General features: G+C 36.9%; 1 protein-coding gene across 1 annotated transcript in view; it reads right to left on the bottom strand.

Moving 5' to 3' along the window:
- The window catches only part of CPE (carboxypeptidase E), a gene marked incomplete at its 5' end in the record, with an annotated part of 87,711 nt that extends 69,938 nt beyond the window's left edge, over positions 1–17,773 (bottom strand). The window contains one exon of the mRNA XM_011363715.2: positions 17,641–17,773. Within this exon, the coding sequence (XP_011362017.2) occupies positions 17,641–17,773 (133 nt within the window). The remainder of the gene's footprint in view (positions 1–17,640) is intronic.
- Between the last annotated feature and the right edge of the window lies 1 nt (position 17,774).

The raw sequence follows: 17,774 nt of genomic DNA, 5'->3' as shown, positions 1-17,774 counted from the left end.
TTTTATTCACTTAAGACAAGGAAGGATTCCTCTTCATATTAGAATTAGCCCAGTACTCTGGTCTGTACCTGCGAGATTGAGATGTCACAAACCCATCACTATAAGGTTTTTTTAGTTCTCCTTCTGAAGTACTTTGGGCATCTGGGCCTTGCATGTGCCCAGCTGGCATTCTCTGAGATTTAAAAAACATTTCCCAAGAGTCCTGTACAATTTCCTATATGTGAAATATCACGTAATACCTTTGAACTATATACAATGCACAGCATTTACAATTTCAAGTTTTATCTTAAAATGTCTGTTCGGTTTCTAAGCTGAGTATACAACTTAACAGCAAGAAACAAGATGAAACTTGATCCACACTCTTTTCTTTTTATTCGAATCCAAGTAAGAGAACTTGGAAAACAACCCAAAAAATGTCACTTTTTATTAGTCTGGCAAAGAAATGGCTGCTAATAAAACTGCCCAATCAGATCATTACAGTATATTATTCACTGACCTTCAACACACATAGAACTTTCTCCGTGGTCCCCTCTTTCTGATCTTGCATTTGATTAGGCTCCAGACTCCCACTCTCTTTAATGCCCAAAGTTCATGACTATGCACATATCAAATGGAGAGTTAAGGCAATTGTCTGAATAATTCAGACCAAATACTTTCACCTGAAATAATATGATAATCAAAGGGAAGTTATTTTACCCAGAATTAACTGTGACATTATCTCAAGTGTTTTCATTGTATTACTAGCCCATTTCCTGCTCATGAGAATACACCTTCTCACTCAGACATCAACCTGAAGATTCTGGCTTTTTTTTTGGCTTGGCTTGGCCATATCCTGACTATGTATTATCAACAGAATTTATCATCTAATCATCTTGGTAGAGTTTCTCAAGTGGCAAAAAAAAAAAAATTTCAACCACATATATTTCATATATATTCTTAAATTCTTATAATAATGCGTACTACTGTTTTCTGTACAATAATTTAAGGGAGTGCTTTATTCCAAGTATAGTTCCTATACATATTTATTCTTTTTAATATAGGCTATGAATTAGATATGGAATAGAACATCAATAATTCCTATACCACTGTCATATGTTTTATAAAACATTCTCAAATATGGAGATAACGTTCTTTTAAGAAACTATGTACTATATCACCTCAAACCTGTCAGAGTGGCTATCACCAAAAAATCAATCAACAGCAAGTGTTGGTGAGGATGTGGATAAAAGAGGACCCACGTGCCCTGTTGGTGGGATTGCAAACTGGTGCAGCCACTATGGAAAACAGTAATCCAAGACACTAATTCAAAAAGATATATGCAACCCTATGTTCATTGCAGCATTATTTATAACAGCCAAGATATGGAAGCGAGCTAAGTGCCCAACTGGAGCTCTTATACATCACCAGTGGGAATGGAAAACAGTAGAGCCCACAGTCATGTAAAAATCTATTCCTGAACATTCACAGCAGCTCTAGTCATAATTTCTAAAAACTAAAAATAATCTAATGTCCATCAGCAGTTTAAAAGATAAACTGTGGTGTAGTCATACAGCTATAAAAAGGAACAAGTTATTGATACATGCCATTACATGGATGACTCTCGAAGGCATTATATTGTGTTTAAAAAGTCAGTCTCAAAAGATTATATACTGTCCAATTCCATTTACATAACGTTTGGAATAGGCAAAATTACGTGACTAGAAAACAGATCAATGGATACTAGCAATTAGGAGTGAGAGGAGGTTGTAACTATGAGGGAGTTTTTTGGGTGATGAAACGGTTCTGCAGCCTGACTATAGTAGTTGCCATAAAAATCTATACATAAAAAAAAAAAGAGAGAGAGAGAGAGAGGGAGGGAGAGAAGAAACCATGTACTGATTGTTAGTTTGAAAAAATTCTCAACAAATATGTGATCTTCTTTACCACGAATAACTTTTTTCACTTAAAATTTAATGTCAATACATGAACAGGTCCACATAAGTACTGTTTTTTAAAAGGAAACCTTAGCCGATTTCAGTTATTTATATTCTCATGATTCGTTCTGCATGGTTCACAAAATCCTCAACACCCTTAGAAACCGCAGCATCCTCCCAAGGCCCTCTCCCAGAGCTTACATTCTCCTGGGACCAAAGTTTGACTCAGGGATCTCAGACTTTACTGTAAGTCATCAGTGAGGTGGGAGATGTCTGGCTTACATTTCCCAAACACTGCCCGTGTGAATTCTAGGAAGCGCCGTGGAACAGCGCACATGTGATCCTCGTTAGCAGGTCCTCACATATCGTAACTGACATGTAACCGGCCTTCCTAGGACAGCCTCTGGTTTTGCCAGTGCTTATCTTGAAACAAGATTTCAAAGTAATCTATTCCACAATGCATCACAGAGCATAGCAGATTCTGCTGACGTCTCCATCACCACTTCTGTAATTCCCAAAGTTTCCCTTAAACCACCAGCCATTAAGTCTTTCTCTCCTCTGACTCACCACGCAGCCTCTGAAAATGTTCCCCTCCTTTTTTTATTCAATTTAGCCAATTCCTCAGCCCAGGCCTCAAAAGAGATCCTCAGAGCAGTCTTCCAACAAAAGCTTGTTTCTTCCTAGAGAGTGGATTCTACTGCCAAGAAAAATAATATTCTCTGTATATTCTTACAGTATGCTAAAGTGATTTATTTCTCTCCTTTCCTGATTTTTTGCCACTCAACACACTCTCCCACCATCTCAGGCCCTGTCTGGCATGCCCATACCCGTTTATAACATATGGTCTGGAAACTGCTCTAAGGAATTGAAAATACACTGAGAAGTTACATTCCTGTAAACTCCCTCACAGACTTCAGTCCATGTAAATAGCTCATGACCCTCAATGTCTACATAAGAAATAGTTATGTTTATTCCCTCATCTGTATACACTGCTCTGGGAAATATGCTAAAAAGAATGCCTAACTACATATCAGGAAATGGGCCTCCTAGGTTACACAATGCTGGGCAGGGTGTTTAATCTCTCTCTGAAGCTCAATTTAAGCTCGTGTTTAAATGACAGTGTTCTTTTCAGCTAGAAAAAAAAATCTATAATTCTAATGTTTCACAATTCTATGTAATACTAATGAAGATTGGGTTTAACATTAGTTGTAATTCAAAATAAATTTCCCCTAATCAAAAACCTATAATTGGAAAAATTAGTTAAATACTAAATATTTCCGCATAGTGAATTTCTTTCCTGAAAGCATCTGACAAGCTACATGATCATTATTCGAGTGTTAGACAGACACAGCTGGAGGAATGTTCTGAAGTGTCTGTCCATGCAGGGAGAAAGGCTGCGTATGAGCTGCATTCTCCTTCAATATGCAAAATACATCACTTTTTTGTCCTTGCTCTTATTTTTGTTGTTATTGTGTTGTTAAACGTAGTTTTTAAAATGAATTATCAAAACAGAACACTACCTGAGCTATAGTTAACTGCTGGAAATTGACCTAACAAAATCAAAACTACCTAATTTCTTTTTAGTCCATGACTTACTAGAGAGTGTTCAAAAATAGATATCTGGAATATTACTCAGCCATAAGAAGAGATGAAATACTGCCATTTGCAACAACACGGACAGGCCTCGAGATAACCATGCTAAGTGAAATAATCCAGACATAAAAAGTTGAAAATCCCATGATATCACTTACATGTGGGATATAAACCTAAAAGCAACAAATGAACAGGACAAACAAACAGAGACTCATGGACATGGACAATGGACTAGTGGTTACCAGAGGGTAGGGGGAAGGGGGTGGGGGTAGATGGAGTAAAAGGGGCCAAATATGGCTGATAGAAAGAAATCTAACTATGGGAGGTAAACACTCAGTGTAAATAGATATATGCCTTACTGTTAAAATGCACAGCTGAAACTTATCGGATTTTGTTAACCAATGTCACCACAAAAAATTAATTAATTAATTTAAAAAATAGATACCTGGGACGAGGGTAAAGTATTGGTAATCAATTGTTGCTTATTACAATATAATACATATTATATGCATAATATAATTATATGATATATAACATAACCATATGATACCATATATTTAATGCTTAATGTAATTAATTATATTTATAATTATTTGATGTGTATAATACAATGTGTTATATTACATGCTTAATTTACATATAAAGAGAATGTTAACAATCTCTATCAATAGTTTTACCCTCCTGGTGAGAGAGGTCAACTCCAAAGCACAACACCCTAAAAACTACATGCTCTCTAACAAGGCGGAAATGTCATATCTCGATGGAATGTAATTGTCTGTCACAACACTTATTGAATACTTACATGTTATCACCACTGGGGACAGTGAAGAAAAAGACACAAGAGTGAATGACCTTCTACTGCAGCAGTCCCCAAACTTTTGGGCATCAGGGACTAGTCCTCCTATGAGAATCTAATGCCTGATGATCTGAGGTGGAGCTGAGGCGGCTGCAAACACAGATGAAGCTTCGCTCACTTGCCCGCCGCTTACCTCCTGCTGTGCGGCCTGGTGCCTAACATGGACCAGTACCAGTCCATGGCCTGAGGGTTGAGTAACCCTGTTCCACCGGCATAAAATGAAATCCCCTCTTCTACTTTCCTGCTCCAATTCCCACCTCCTTCTAAAATCCCTCCTTTGATGTTATCTCTCTCAACACCCTGTAGAATTTGAGTCAATATCATCATATTAAGTACTTGGTAAAATATGTTATTTGTTGCTTCTTTTTGTCAGTATCTCTTCAATTTGCAGTATGTCACTTATACAGCAGACCTTGGTTATTATTTTAAATAAATACATTAGTATTATAAATATAATAATATACCCAGTAATAAAAAATACACTTCATGTACTGCCCTCTACTACTCAAAATTTGATTTCCAAATGTAAACTGGTTTAAAAGCATTTCTATCTGATATTTCTAAATGCCTAGTGAATAAAATGTCTTTAGTTTTCTTGGTAATTTGCTCAACTAGAGTGATTTAACCTGTAAAGTTGTTAGTAGGACCTTTTTGATAATAAAGTGTTCTTATTACCTTGGCCTAGGAACTGAGAACATCATGGAAAATATGGTATGGTCTACAAATGAGACCCTTCTTAGCCTCCTGGATATGTTGGCAGAGGCATGAATGTTTTGCTTATGCTACTGTCTTTACAGAGCCCGTGAACACATGACTTTTATTCTATAAATCGTGGGGGAAATGCCAGCCAGTCTCACCCATCTGTACATCCAAGAAACACATTCTCATTCATTCTCCCTCCCTGTACACGCAGGTCATAGAATTAGAGCAACCAACAGTTCAGATTCAATGTTAAAATAACGATAGCAACAATGACAAGAGTTTTAAAACTCTTCAGAAAAAAAATTTGATGTTCCTGATGTAATTTTTTAAGATACAATTTGTGCAAATTGAAACGGAGTTGAAAGAGAAGGGGAAATGTTTATTAGAACAGAACAAGGTACCCCCAGCACCCATCTACCCAGCAATCTGAATTGACTATAAAAAGCATACATAGAAGTCTAGAAGTAATGGGAAAGATGTTTCAAAAATATTGAAAATAATTATCACATAGTTCATGGTTTTTACTGCTAATGCAAGGCTTGGAGTAGTCCTCGACATCCTGCCCACCAATTCTGACATGTGAGTAAAATTAATATACTCTTTTAATAAAGTTTCTCCAGTTTAGCCTACAGGGACCACTGGAGAACAAATTAGGAGCTGAAATGGGTTTGAGAGGTACAGTAAAATTGTGTGTAACTCACACACATGAAAACATGAAATTCTATTAGTCCCAGATGCCACACCAGACTGTAGAACACTGGCACCAACCACAGACCAAGTATGTATTTTAGTGAGACTTTTCTAAGCAACACTCAGCCCAGACTTCGTTCTCATTCAAAGGTTAATTTGAAGAAAGCTCATAGACTCCTTCCCATTCATTAACACAGAGGAGGCATTTTATCAGGTATTTCGCACATGTTCAACACCTCCAAAACCTCCTGTAGCTCACGCATTTGAAAGCAAAAAATCTTTCAGAAAAGGTGGGCTCCCTGCTTTCAGGACTGAGCTCTGAGCCGCCGCATGCAGAAGCTAATGTTAAATAAAGCTTTTTGGTGACTTATGTGAAAAGAAAAGAGTTGGAAATTAATTTGGTTTTTAAAAATAAGTGTTGAATTTAATAGTTACAAATTATAAATTCAAAATCTTAGTTCTTCCATAGGATTTAAGTTCAATTTAAAAGTCATATTGACCTATTCACAAATCTAGCAGAATCTATAATCACCTTAAAAGGAGGCTTGGTTGCTTAATTAAATTATCTTTAAAATTTCAAACTGTAAATATAAATGTAATATATTCAATTCCCTTTTGAAGCACTTTGTTGGACTGACTGATAAACATTCCCAACTTCCTAAATAACATGATGATGATTAAGTTCTCTTAAATCATGATGATTCTTACGTTCTCTTAAATGTTCTAATACCGTTTGCAAACTTGTTAAAATTCCAACTTAAAAATCATAATTGAAATAATTACTCAGTGAACATTTTTCTACAAGAGTTACTAAATTAATCTGTAGATACTAGAGCCAACCAAATTCTATTGAACATTTTAAGTTTTAAAAGTACTTAAAATCCCAATTGTATAGATGTTTCTAAATCTCCTTGAAGATTCTTACCGAAAAAAGAAAGTTATGGCAAATGACAGTTTTGGGGTTACCTTCTCAAAAGAATGTGGTGGGTGAGGAGGTTACCACCTCAAGTGACTATTGATGTTCTAGACAAATGTGACATCTGAAGCTGCAGAGATCCAGAGCAATTTTTCTCACCACCTCAACTGTCACATTGAATCTTTTTCTATAATTTCTATTTCATGGACTCTAAAATTTGAAGAGGAGAATGGTGATGACATAGCCCTAGGTTTATGTCCTATTATTATCTAATTTCAAGACAAATCAGAGTCAGTAATTACCTCCCAGGTGACTATGCCACTATTTTATCATTGCACTTCCTTGGTTTTTAAAATAATTATTTTCCATCCTATTCCAAAGAATTTTTCCTTCTTTTCATTATCCTGTTTCATAGGACCACACAACTCTTATAAATATTGAAGTGGTATTCACTTAAATGCTAAATGTCACTTGTGGCCGTGTCTGATTCTGTAGTCACAACATCCAGGATCATCCTGCTGATAACTATGAGCCCTCTGCACTTAGGATTTTGGTTCTGATACCAAAAAAAAAAGCAGTCTGAGTGTTGTGGCTCAGCATTTAACAAGGACCTGCATCCAAGAAGCAGATCAAGAGGCAACACAAAGCCAGGGCTCTGTGTAGAAAGGACCAGAACAAGAATCAAGACCAGGCTATGGGGGTGCATTAATATCAGATCCAGTTTCTAATAAAGTACGCATGCCAGGCACTGTGACAATGCCTCAGATGGCTCCCTCTCTTCAAGCTCACAGTGAAGGAAGAACTGTGTGTTGATAGAATTATTGGCCACGTGGTGGAGAGAGGGTGTACTTCCATGCCCACAGTTAATGGTTTCGCAAAGTGTACGTAACTATGTCTAATATGTGCGTTATTCATTCTAAAGTGTTCATTCATTCATTCATCACTTTCCACAATGCATAGAGAACCTACTGTGGAACCAACACACACTAGAGTCCACACTGAAACGTGCAGTCACTGTCCTGGTTCCAGGAGAAGACAGAAAAGTTGGAAAATCTCCCTTTAAAAAAATGGGAGGACATATCACTTTATAATGTGGCCACTGAAAAATAAGCACTGACATTATGAAAATATGTCCCAAATTTAACTGAAATTATAATTTTCATTAGACATTTGGACTTGTTCATTTATTATTTTAGGCACATTTTAATAATATTTACATGCCAAATAACTATACAATTTAATATACAAATGGATGTATAGTCGCCATGACCTACTGTTTTAGTACGTTTGGCAAATAAATTAAGAAACTAGTGAGACCGGTGGTCCCCTGGAGAGAAGGAGAACTTCGGCACAAGCAATGCTGTAAACCGTTAACTTGTAACCGAATTTACAACTATATTTTTGAAGCCTCATTTACAACTCTGATTTGGTCAGAAACGAAATGGAGAGTGCTAAGGATGTGAAAGCCAGGACCTTGGGCTCTTTCTGGGCTGCCTCCATTTGATAAACAAAGGCAGTACAGGCTTAATCAAAATGAACCTGTCTTAAGACTCAAATTGTTCTCCCTATACCTCTATGAAACCTCCTAAAAATAACCCTCTTAAAAAATAAACTCCTCAAGTTACCTGTCTTTTTTTATAGTGTAACTATTCTTAATATATTTGCTAGGGTTTTTCTAATGCATAAATAAAAGCAACTTGCATGCATTTTATAGAGAATGAATTGAGATCACTGAGATAAAAATCTTTAAAAAAAAGACAATTTACATTTCTAATTTTTCCTTTAAACACTTCTTTTCAACAACAGACAAATTCTTCCCGTATCTTTAAGTGCCCATAATGATCAATACTATCCAACTCCTCACCTGTAATAGGTATGGAAAAACCCTTAAGGACCAAGCTGGAGGTTGTTCATAAAGAGATAGAAAGCTTTGGAATAAACAGTTGACAGCAAACGAATCCATACACATCCCTCTGTGTTTGTGACCCAGCATCATCAGACCAAAAGCTCCCAACTGATATTCAGATGACTATTCTTTCTGATTTTAATATCCACAGAAGGGAAGAAAAGTCAATGAGGGAAGAGGAGGAGAAAATGTGGGGTCGCATTAATCCTTTAGGTTCTCCAAACCTAGCTCAAAGCGTATACCTTAGGATCTTCGTATAAAAGTAAAGGCAAATTTGGCCAAATATGTAAAACCCTGGTATACTACCTGAACATCGTTAGAGAAGGCAACGATATCCAAGAAAAAAAAATTTTGAGAAATGATTTTTTAAAAAGAATAAGCCACTTAGATAAAAGAGAAAACTCTTCAATTTCTGATACTAGCTATGGAGAGAAGTAAAAAAAGAGAGAGAAAGAGAGAGAGAGAGAGAGAGAGAGAGACGTGAAAGCTATTTTATAGAGGCAAGTGAAATCTATAAATATGTATATCAATTTGAAATTTAAAATAATTTAAAGTGACTGCTCCACTCATAATTATCTTGCCATCGCCAAGGCTTAGACAAAACCTATACGTCTATATAATATTTTAGTCTATTTGTCTATATGCTATATTCACTAAACATCTAGAATTATCTGTCTATATTTTATATTGCTTTAGCATGTTCCAAAAACTAAATTTGACTCTTGAGAAGCACATTTAACAAGCGTATTTCTCATTGTGAGAGCACTATAAAGGTCCTTTTGATTTTGTAGAGTTAGTACAGTTTCCAAAAGTGCTTCAACTTAATTCCCATGATGCTGATTCTGGGGAGAATCTGGCTTAACATTTACTGAGTTCCCACAATGAATAATACCTGTTTCCTCCAATAAACTTTAAAAATCTGTGCTAAACAATGTCACGACTTGAGACGAATGAAGCTATTTCAACCGGACGGTTGTACTTTAAAATCACATGTCCAACACTGCACCTAAAACACACAAAGAACAACAATCATTTTATTGTGCAAATGTCTAACATTTCCAGTAGTTTCCCCTACAGATATTGTCTTTATTTTACTACATCAAGAATAGTACAAAGAACCCTTTAACCCTTGCATCTATATGCAGCACCTATGTTGCAGAATCTGGTAATGTGCTCAATGGTTATACAGTATGTCAGTTAAGTTCAATGTGGGTGAAAAAGTAGAATCCAAGGCAAGAAATGAAATAACGCATTTCAAAATGTGCAAAGGCTCTGCCTAAAGGGGTGACTGTCAGATAAAGTAAAATCGCATACACATCATGGATATTCATTAAATATGCCTTAAACTAAATGGAAAGTATTAGCTATGTTGACAAAAGCATATATTTTCTTTTCATATTAGAAAGCTGACTTTAGCTTGGAATGCCACGCAGCAATTTTTTGTAAATGGTCATGAGAAAAGGTTGCTGGGAAAATTACCCATCGGCTACAAAAAAGAAAGGCATTCAGACCGTTGGTCTGGGAGGTGACAGTCCAAACTTTAGACTTGAAGTTCTACTATCCTGAACTCATGATCAAAGCTTATGATTCGTGCAAGTTGTTGAACCAAGATCTAGGAACAAAGTATTTCTTGGGGGGAAAAAGTTACACAATGGCAGTGAATAGCAAATATATACTAAGGAAAGATTTTCTGGTTTGGAATACTTTAGGGTATGTGGGAAGAGAAACGGGGCAGGTCAAATGAGACAGCATCACTTCGGGATCTGAACATACAAGTAGCTGCCTGCACGTGCAAACACGTAATTGTTTTTCCCAATTACTTTGACACACCATAACCACAGGAATAACCAGGGATTTTTTTAGCAACCTGATAAGGGCTATATTTAATCTCATTTTATTTATTTATTTTTTATTTAGTCTCGTTTTTAAAATAAGTGATCTACACCCACAGAGGAAAGAGAACTTTGACCTCCACCTGCACCTGGAACTGAAGTCTCAGCTCTATATAAACACACAAACGGGGACCCAAAGGACCGGGGTCCCCATTTGAACAATGGAACTCTTTCAGAAGCGAATAGTCTGTTGCCCAGAAGATCCAGTGCTAATGACCCTTACCATAAATGGCCAAGTTCCAAGGTCCCTCGATTCAAACTTGCCCGACTAGCACCCCACATACCTGTCCCCCAGTCCCCTTAAAAACCCTTGACCTAGTCCAGCGAACAAGATGAATCTGAGGCATTGCTAAGTCTCTCATATTCTCCGCTGGCGCCTTCTTGATCAACAAACTTTTCCTTACTCCAAATTCTGACATTTTGAGTTTTGGCCTTTTGAAACGTTGGGCACACGAACCAGCGTTCGGTGACATTATTATTATAGAACTATCATGCTCAGCAGTGATTTTATAGTAAACAGATTTCTAAAAAAACAAAATGTTAACTGGCAGTAGAAAGTTGTTTCAGGGTTTACTATCATAATCAGCGCATAACGTATCTTTTTAAGAGTCGACTCTGTAATATAAGCCACCTTATCCTTTAGTTACGAACTAGAAACAGTTAAAGATGTAGGTAAATCATTTGAAAATAACAAAAGGTACTGGTAACACAAACAGGCTCTTCTCTGAGGCCACATTTTATTAGAAAGAGTTGGCCGCTTGCTGGATTGCTTACAAAACACCATATCCTGAATTTCAAAAGAAAGAGAACATTCACAGAGCAATGGACTGGCAGGAACTCCACTAATTAACGAGAAGGGAAAGAAAGAAAGAGCAATTTTACATATGTTTCAAATTTGAGCTCGTTTTGACCCATCAGATAAACCTCCTCTTATAATGTCACTATCAAGTGCTCGATTTGAATGCCATTTCATGAGGGGAGGGAAAATTAAAACCGGAGATATATGACTTCCACCTTCAAGACAGTTCACAGCTCTCAGTACTGAGGGTCCATGCAGATTTTTATAAGGTCAAAAGTTTTACTAAGTAAATTTTTACTGATTATCTTTAGAACTTTTATTTAACGCTTAAAAAGCAGTTTAACTTCCTAAAATGTCTCAAGAGGAAAGAGATGAAGAGGAAAAGAGCCTCATACTAGTGCAGCTATAACAGACAACAAACACGGCAAGCACATCACTGAAACTTGAAAAGACGCTCAGCGGTAGATCTCTCCATTATGCAAACTGGATGCATCACATTAATATAAATACATGCATAAGGAAAGTATCATGCCTGTCCTTTATTTGTTATCATGCTGGTGGCATGCTAACATGCATAAAGTCAACACTAACCTTCCTTCAGTACGGCTTTGTTTTGTGATGCACATTTTTGCCAGTTTGAGAAATTTCATTTATTCCACAAACATTCACTGAGTGGCCACTATGTCCTAAGCATAGTACTAGGCATTTGGGATAAAGAAATGAACAAAATACAATCCCTGACCACAAAAAGCTCACGGTCTACTGAGAGAATACTTAGACGAACAATGGATAATGCCATATAGAGGTAATAACAATTGCTGACACATATTGAATTAAGAATTTTATATTGACTACTTCATGTATTCATCACATTATTGTCATTTCATAGGTGATGAATTTGGGACTTAGAAGTTGACCAACTTGTCCAAAAGCACATAGTTAAAAATCAGAAGAGACGGGATTTGAACTCAGGTCCCATGACATCAAAGCATCTACCATAAATCATTATGTTACAGTTCTACAAGAAACTATGGAAACACAAAGTAAAGGACCCCAGTGGTGGTAAGAAAACTAGAGAGGGGCGACACAGGAGATTTCGAAGATCTTTCCCTTAAATTGAGTTTATAAAAGAATAAATGAGTCAGGACTTGAGCAGTTTCATGATCAATTGTTTAGGAAAATAAGTTAGTTTGCCAGAGTAAATGTTAGAATTGCCCTATTTATTTGGCAACCTGAAGAAATAACCATAAAGACATTCTCAAATAATGAAGAACACTTCATTATTTGAGAATAAAGCAGAATAAGATGTCAAACTGAAGGAAAGCAGGAATGGCCTGCATTTCAAAAACAGATAGAGAGCAAATATTTGTGAACAAAGAAAAAGTGACAAGAGAGGAAAAGTTCTGCAAGGCTATTAGCTGGGCTTGTGCAAAACCATCATAACAGGTAAACACTCCTGTTTTTACAGGTCTCCTGTGATGACACAGCCAAGGAGGCCTACTCCAAAGGAACATGAAGCCAATGGAGCACATTTATCAGACTGTTTTAAATGGAGAAAAATTTTAAAAATTAGCCCATCTTTATAACTATATGCAAGCAACTTCATTGAATTCTTTCCTGTAATCTATATTACTTTGATCTCATAGCCACTCTGTGAGGTACGAGTTTTTAAAGTACTCTTATTTTATAGACAAGAAAAAGAGGTAAACAGAAGTTAAAAGCATGAAGCTACTTAACAATAAAATAATTGGACTGCATTTGTTACTTTAATTTCTCCAATCGAAATTATCTGAACTATGCCTATTGTCTCAGAATCATGTTCTCAACACAATAAAATATGATTCTTCAGAGCTTACTCTACATAAATCACTCTGCTGGCAAAATATGGAAAATATATGTGTCCCACTCCTGAGGAGCTCCCTGTATAAGTCTCTCTGCTAAAGAATTACCAAATTAACTCTTAATAATATGATAATGAATGATAATAGATTAATGCTGTTTCTCAAACTAGTGTAACAGTAGTTCCAAGATAAGCTACCTAAAAAAAGTTTCCAAAAAAAAAAGTTTCCATAGTAAGAGAAGGTAGGAAAATATAGTACAGTATATATCTAATTTGGAGACCTGAAATATATACTGGCATATTAAAGGCTCTGATAAGTCTTGCAATATATAAACCTGTTTATCTTGGTTTACCTAACCTATCAAATGAAGCTGAACTAATGTTCCACTGAATTAACCCCTTACATGGGCTATTTTTACATTTGTTAAAAATATCTTTTCCCAAGAAAATGACTGTAAAAGTGGGATTTGACCTCTATGCTATGCAATAAGGGAGATGCTGGAAGATGATCCTTTTGACACTCTCTAATCAGTTTCCATAGAAAGCTGCCTGTTTTGTATTAGAATAGGATATAATGTTAGGGGCCAGCCCAATTTCCTGTCTTCCATTAGCCAATCATGTGTCAATCAAGTACATTATTTCTGGCAAGAGCTGTACTGACTCATTTGGGTCTAAAAATAACTCTTGACCACATGTGGTACATCTAGATTTTTCTCCAGAATCTAACATCTATATTTGCCAATTTCAAGGGGCTACTCAATTATAATCATTTCTCACTAACACATATTAATCTGGTATAAAGAGAGGCCATACAAAATAATCAAAATCCCCACTTCTTTTTATGTTTGTTTGTTATATAGAAATTTTGCCAGCATTAAATGTTCCATCACAATTTTTGGCAAATGCATACTGGCATTCATACACTTTAAATTTTAACAGATTTTGGGAGGAATGGGTCCAAAATAATCATTCCAGGCTTTGAGAGAGAAAAATCTATGCTCTAAAGAATGTTTCTAAGATAGCATTTTAGTTATAAATCAGATTTACTCCCCAAGAGCAATCTTAAACTACATGCAAAAGAATTAGTGTATTAAAAATCTAATCTTAACTCATGTTTAACTCTAGGAGGAGTGGTCTGGGAATATGGATTCCATTTCTTTGACATAATGAAAAAAGGTTTCTTTTATGAGTATTGCAATGATAGATATGAATGCCTAGGAGAACATATGTTTGGGATTGAGCACATGGGTCCCTATGAATAGAAATATTTTACAAGTATGAAATATAAACAAACAGAAAGAAAAATGAGGAACGTGATCAGGCCTGGCAGGTATCATATCTAATGGGAACACATCTGAGAACTTAAATCAAGAAGCCAGTCTGAGCACAGAGTCTCAATCTTAGCCCAATCTTTATACCAGTCCCGCATCTGGGGTCCAGATTAACAATAGATATGTAAAGAGATGAGACAGATGTCAAGACTATTCATAGTTCTTTTGAGGATGACTGATATCCACAACTCTCCTCCAGTAGATTTTTGCAGGCCTCCGAAGTGATACAAAATGTTAACTGAGATACAACATTTGGCTAGTCAAGAATCAAGCTGATTCCCATGACTGAATAAGTATGGAGATTCCTCACTGATCAATTCGAAATAGAATTTTCTTTCTCTTTCAATGAATTCAGATGTAGAATATCTGAGAGAATGAATCTTTCTTCAGGAGATAAATTCAAGTTCAGCCCCATAGCCTGGTACCAAACAAGTATGATAACCACTTCTTTCTGCTCAGGAAGAGAGCTAGTAGTTTTAACAAATGCTTTCTGTCCATAATCTGCTAATCTAAGTAAACCTCTCACTCACTGGTTCTACCACAGGGAAAGGCTTTATGTGTATATGCCATTTTGTTTTGGGAATGTTTCTGTTATAACTAAATCCTTACACATTAGCTACATTTTTTAATCCAGAAAAAGAATTTAGACTAAGAAAACTAACAAACTTGATATCTCTTTTTCATTGAAAGATAAATCGGCAATTTCATCAACATTTTAGTCAAGTAAATGAATTTACTTTAAATATTTTCTACTAGCTTAATTAGAAATGTTATTTCAAAGAAAAATAATACTTGAAAGGTGAAAATAGGTAAGACAGTTGCCCTCTTTCAAAAGCAGGGAGCAGGGAATGAATATTTTAAAATATTCATTCTACATGAGCTACACTGGAATTGGTAAATTTCAATGTCCTGTATTCTGTAAATGTTTCCTGCCTTCTTGTCATCTATTTTTCAATAACGAAATCCCTCTGACCTAATGTCCTTGGTCTCCTTTGTATGCAGCCCTACATATCTTTATACTATCCTTCAAGCTCTTGGTTCCCAGTTCCCCAAAAGGCAAAGGCTGTGTCATGTATCACCGCCCAGCCCATAGAACCTGGCCCACCTAGAGTGGGTGCTTGAAAACACTGAAAGCATCTATTTCTACCTCGGAATAAGTAGAGATGTTCTTTTCTCATTTCTTAAAATATTGCCATCTAACAGGATTTAAAGGCGATCTAACAATGGTGAACACTTTCTTTTATCAAAAACTTTCTAAAAAGTTAATTCATACAAGTACTACCAAACTTATATATTGATCAGACCTCTCCAGATACCAGTGTTAAAAACAATACAAAAGGACCAAAATGGAGTGGCTTATGCTAAGCCTCACATCACCAGTCTGAGACTTACCTTAATTTTCTTAAATCAGTCAATCAGGATCACCTGATTGGCACCAGTTAGATAACCTACCTGTTAGACCCCAGCCATCCCCTAAAAATAACTTCGCAATAACCAAGTTGCTTTTTTGTCTAGTATAACCTCCCCCTGCCCCCTTCTGCCTATAAAAGTCTTCCATTTTGTACAGCTCCTTGGAGCTTCTTTTTCTCCGCTTGATTGGATGCTGCCCAATTCATGAATCAGTGAATAAAGCCAATGAGATCTTTAAAGTTAACTCAGTTGAATTTTGTTTTTTAGCACTAGTTTCTAACTTACTTATCTCCTCTTAAAAGGTGGTAGAGAGGAAAATCACCCTTGTGGTTACTTAATGTTCATAACAGTTTATTTCTACCTTTAAAAATACAATGAATAGACATTTTATATTCTATTATTAACACCATAACCTTAGAGTTCCTTCATTTAAGAAGAGATTATACAGCACGTAATGTAAAAGACATCTCTGAGTTTGCCTTCATAAAATGAATTAACTCTGTGTTTTGTGATAAATAAAACATTCTATTTTAAAACATTGTGTTATTCAGCAAATAACTGACTTTTTTTCTTTTTTCTTTTTCTTTTTTTCCATAATGTGTACTGAGTGCCTGCTGTGTACAGATCTGGGCTAGGTCCCTACCTCACAGAATTTGCAGTCTGAAAGAGAGATTTGCAAATCTTGACAGACTATACATTCCAGCTATGCAAGCTAACACAGTCTAACAGTAACATCACTTAGAATTTTACTTCTAAACTGGAAACAAAACAAAAGTTAACATTAGCTTTCTTATAATCTCCTTGAAAAATTAGATCAGATTACGTTAGGAGTAGCTTTGCTATCAGAAGATGGGGTCTTGAGTTATATCAGTTCTGAAGAGCAAGAACATCATGGGGGAAAAAAAAGCCCCAAGAACATTGTTTAATACCTCTTTAAAATGAATCACATTTAATATAAATCAAAGCGTGCCTTAACATACTCAAGAGGAAGATGCATAACATGGCTATAAGTGAACATCGGCTGAAATAAAAACATGGTCACGAACCACTTATCTTAAGTGGCAAAAGCAGAAAAAAAATGGGATATTCCTTTATTCTTAGAAAGGTCATGTCCAATTTCAAAATCCAAATGCCTGTCAGAGGCCACTTTCCCGGAGGAGGACCTACGTGTCTGCACACACCACCACCCAATGTTATCAATCGCCTTAAAATTCCCAGAGCGTCTACAGTGCTCGTGCCCCTGAGGCACACACGTACAGGTAGAGATAGATGGTTATGCAGAGCCTGCAGGATCCAATAAACTGGTCCTCTGGAAATTAGGAAACAAATGATATATGACTCTTCCTCTTTCCTCTAAGTCCCTGCCTTCTGCACCTTAGCTTTCTACTCCTGTTTGCAAGGAAGGTCAATCTTCTTTCCGAGGAATCCGTTATTCTCTCCAGTCTTTGATACAGCAAAGTGACAGTGATCGCTGGGTTGGCGGGCGCAGATTTGCTGGCTGCGTGCTCCTACCTCCACCCCTCCAGCCTTTCTGGCCTAAACGCACCAAAAAGGTGGCCTAAGGGCTGGGGGAAGGCGGGAGGAAAACAGAGATTTGGGACTTGGCAGACCACAGCGCTCTAGGTCAAGTTCATCCCCATCTCCATCCCTCCCACCACTTCCCACCTTCCACCCGAGACGCCCTTTTCCCCTGGGCACCCTTGGGCCCACCTCTCCGTCCTTCCCCCGCACTGCCTCCAGTCCAACCTTCTGCGGCTCTCCGGGACACCCCCAGGGATGGCAGCGCGCTTACCTGGCTCATGGACCCCGGGGTTGTCGGACAGCTCGATGACCAGGAGCTCCCGGCCCTCGAAGCTGCGCCCCACGGTGTAGATCCTGCTGATGGCGGTGCACTGCAGCCACACGGACACCAGCGCCTCGCGCAGC

This window comes from Pteropus vampyrus, unplaced genomic scaffold, assembly GCF_000151845.1.
Source record: "Pteropus vampyrus isolate Shadow unplaced genomic scaffold, Pvam_2.0 Scaffold88, whole genome shotgun sequence".
NCBI lineage: Eukaryota > Metazoa > Chordata > Mammalia > Chiroptera > Pteropodidae > Pteropus > Pteropus vampyrus.
The sequence above is the reverse complement of the archived record's forward strand: the minus strand, read 5'-3'. Positions and strand labels throughout refer to the sequence as shown.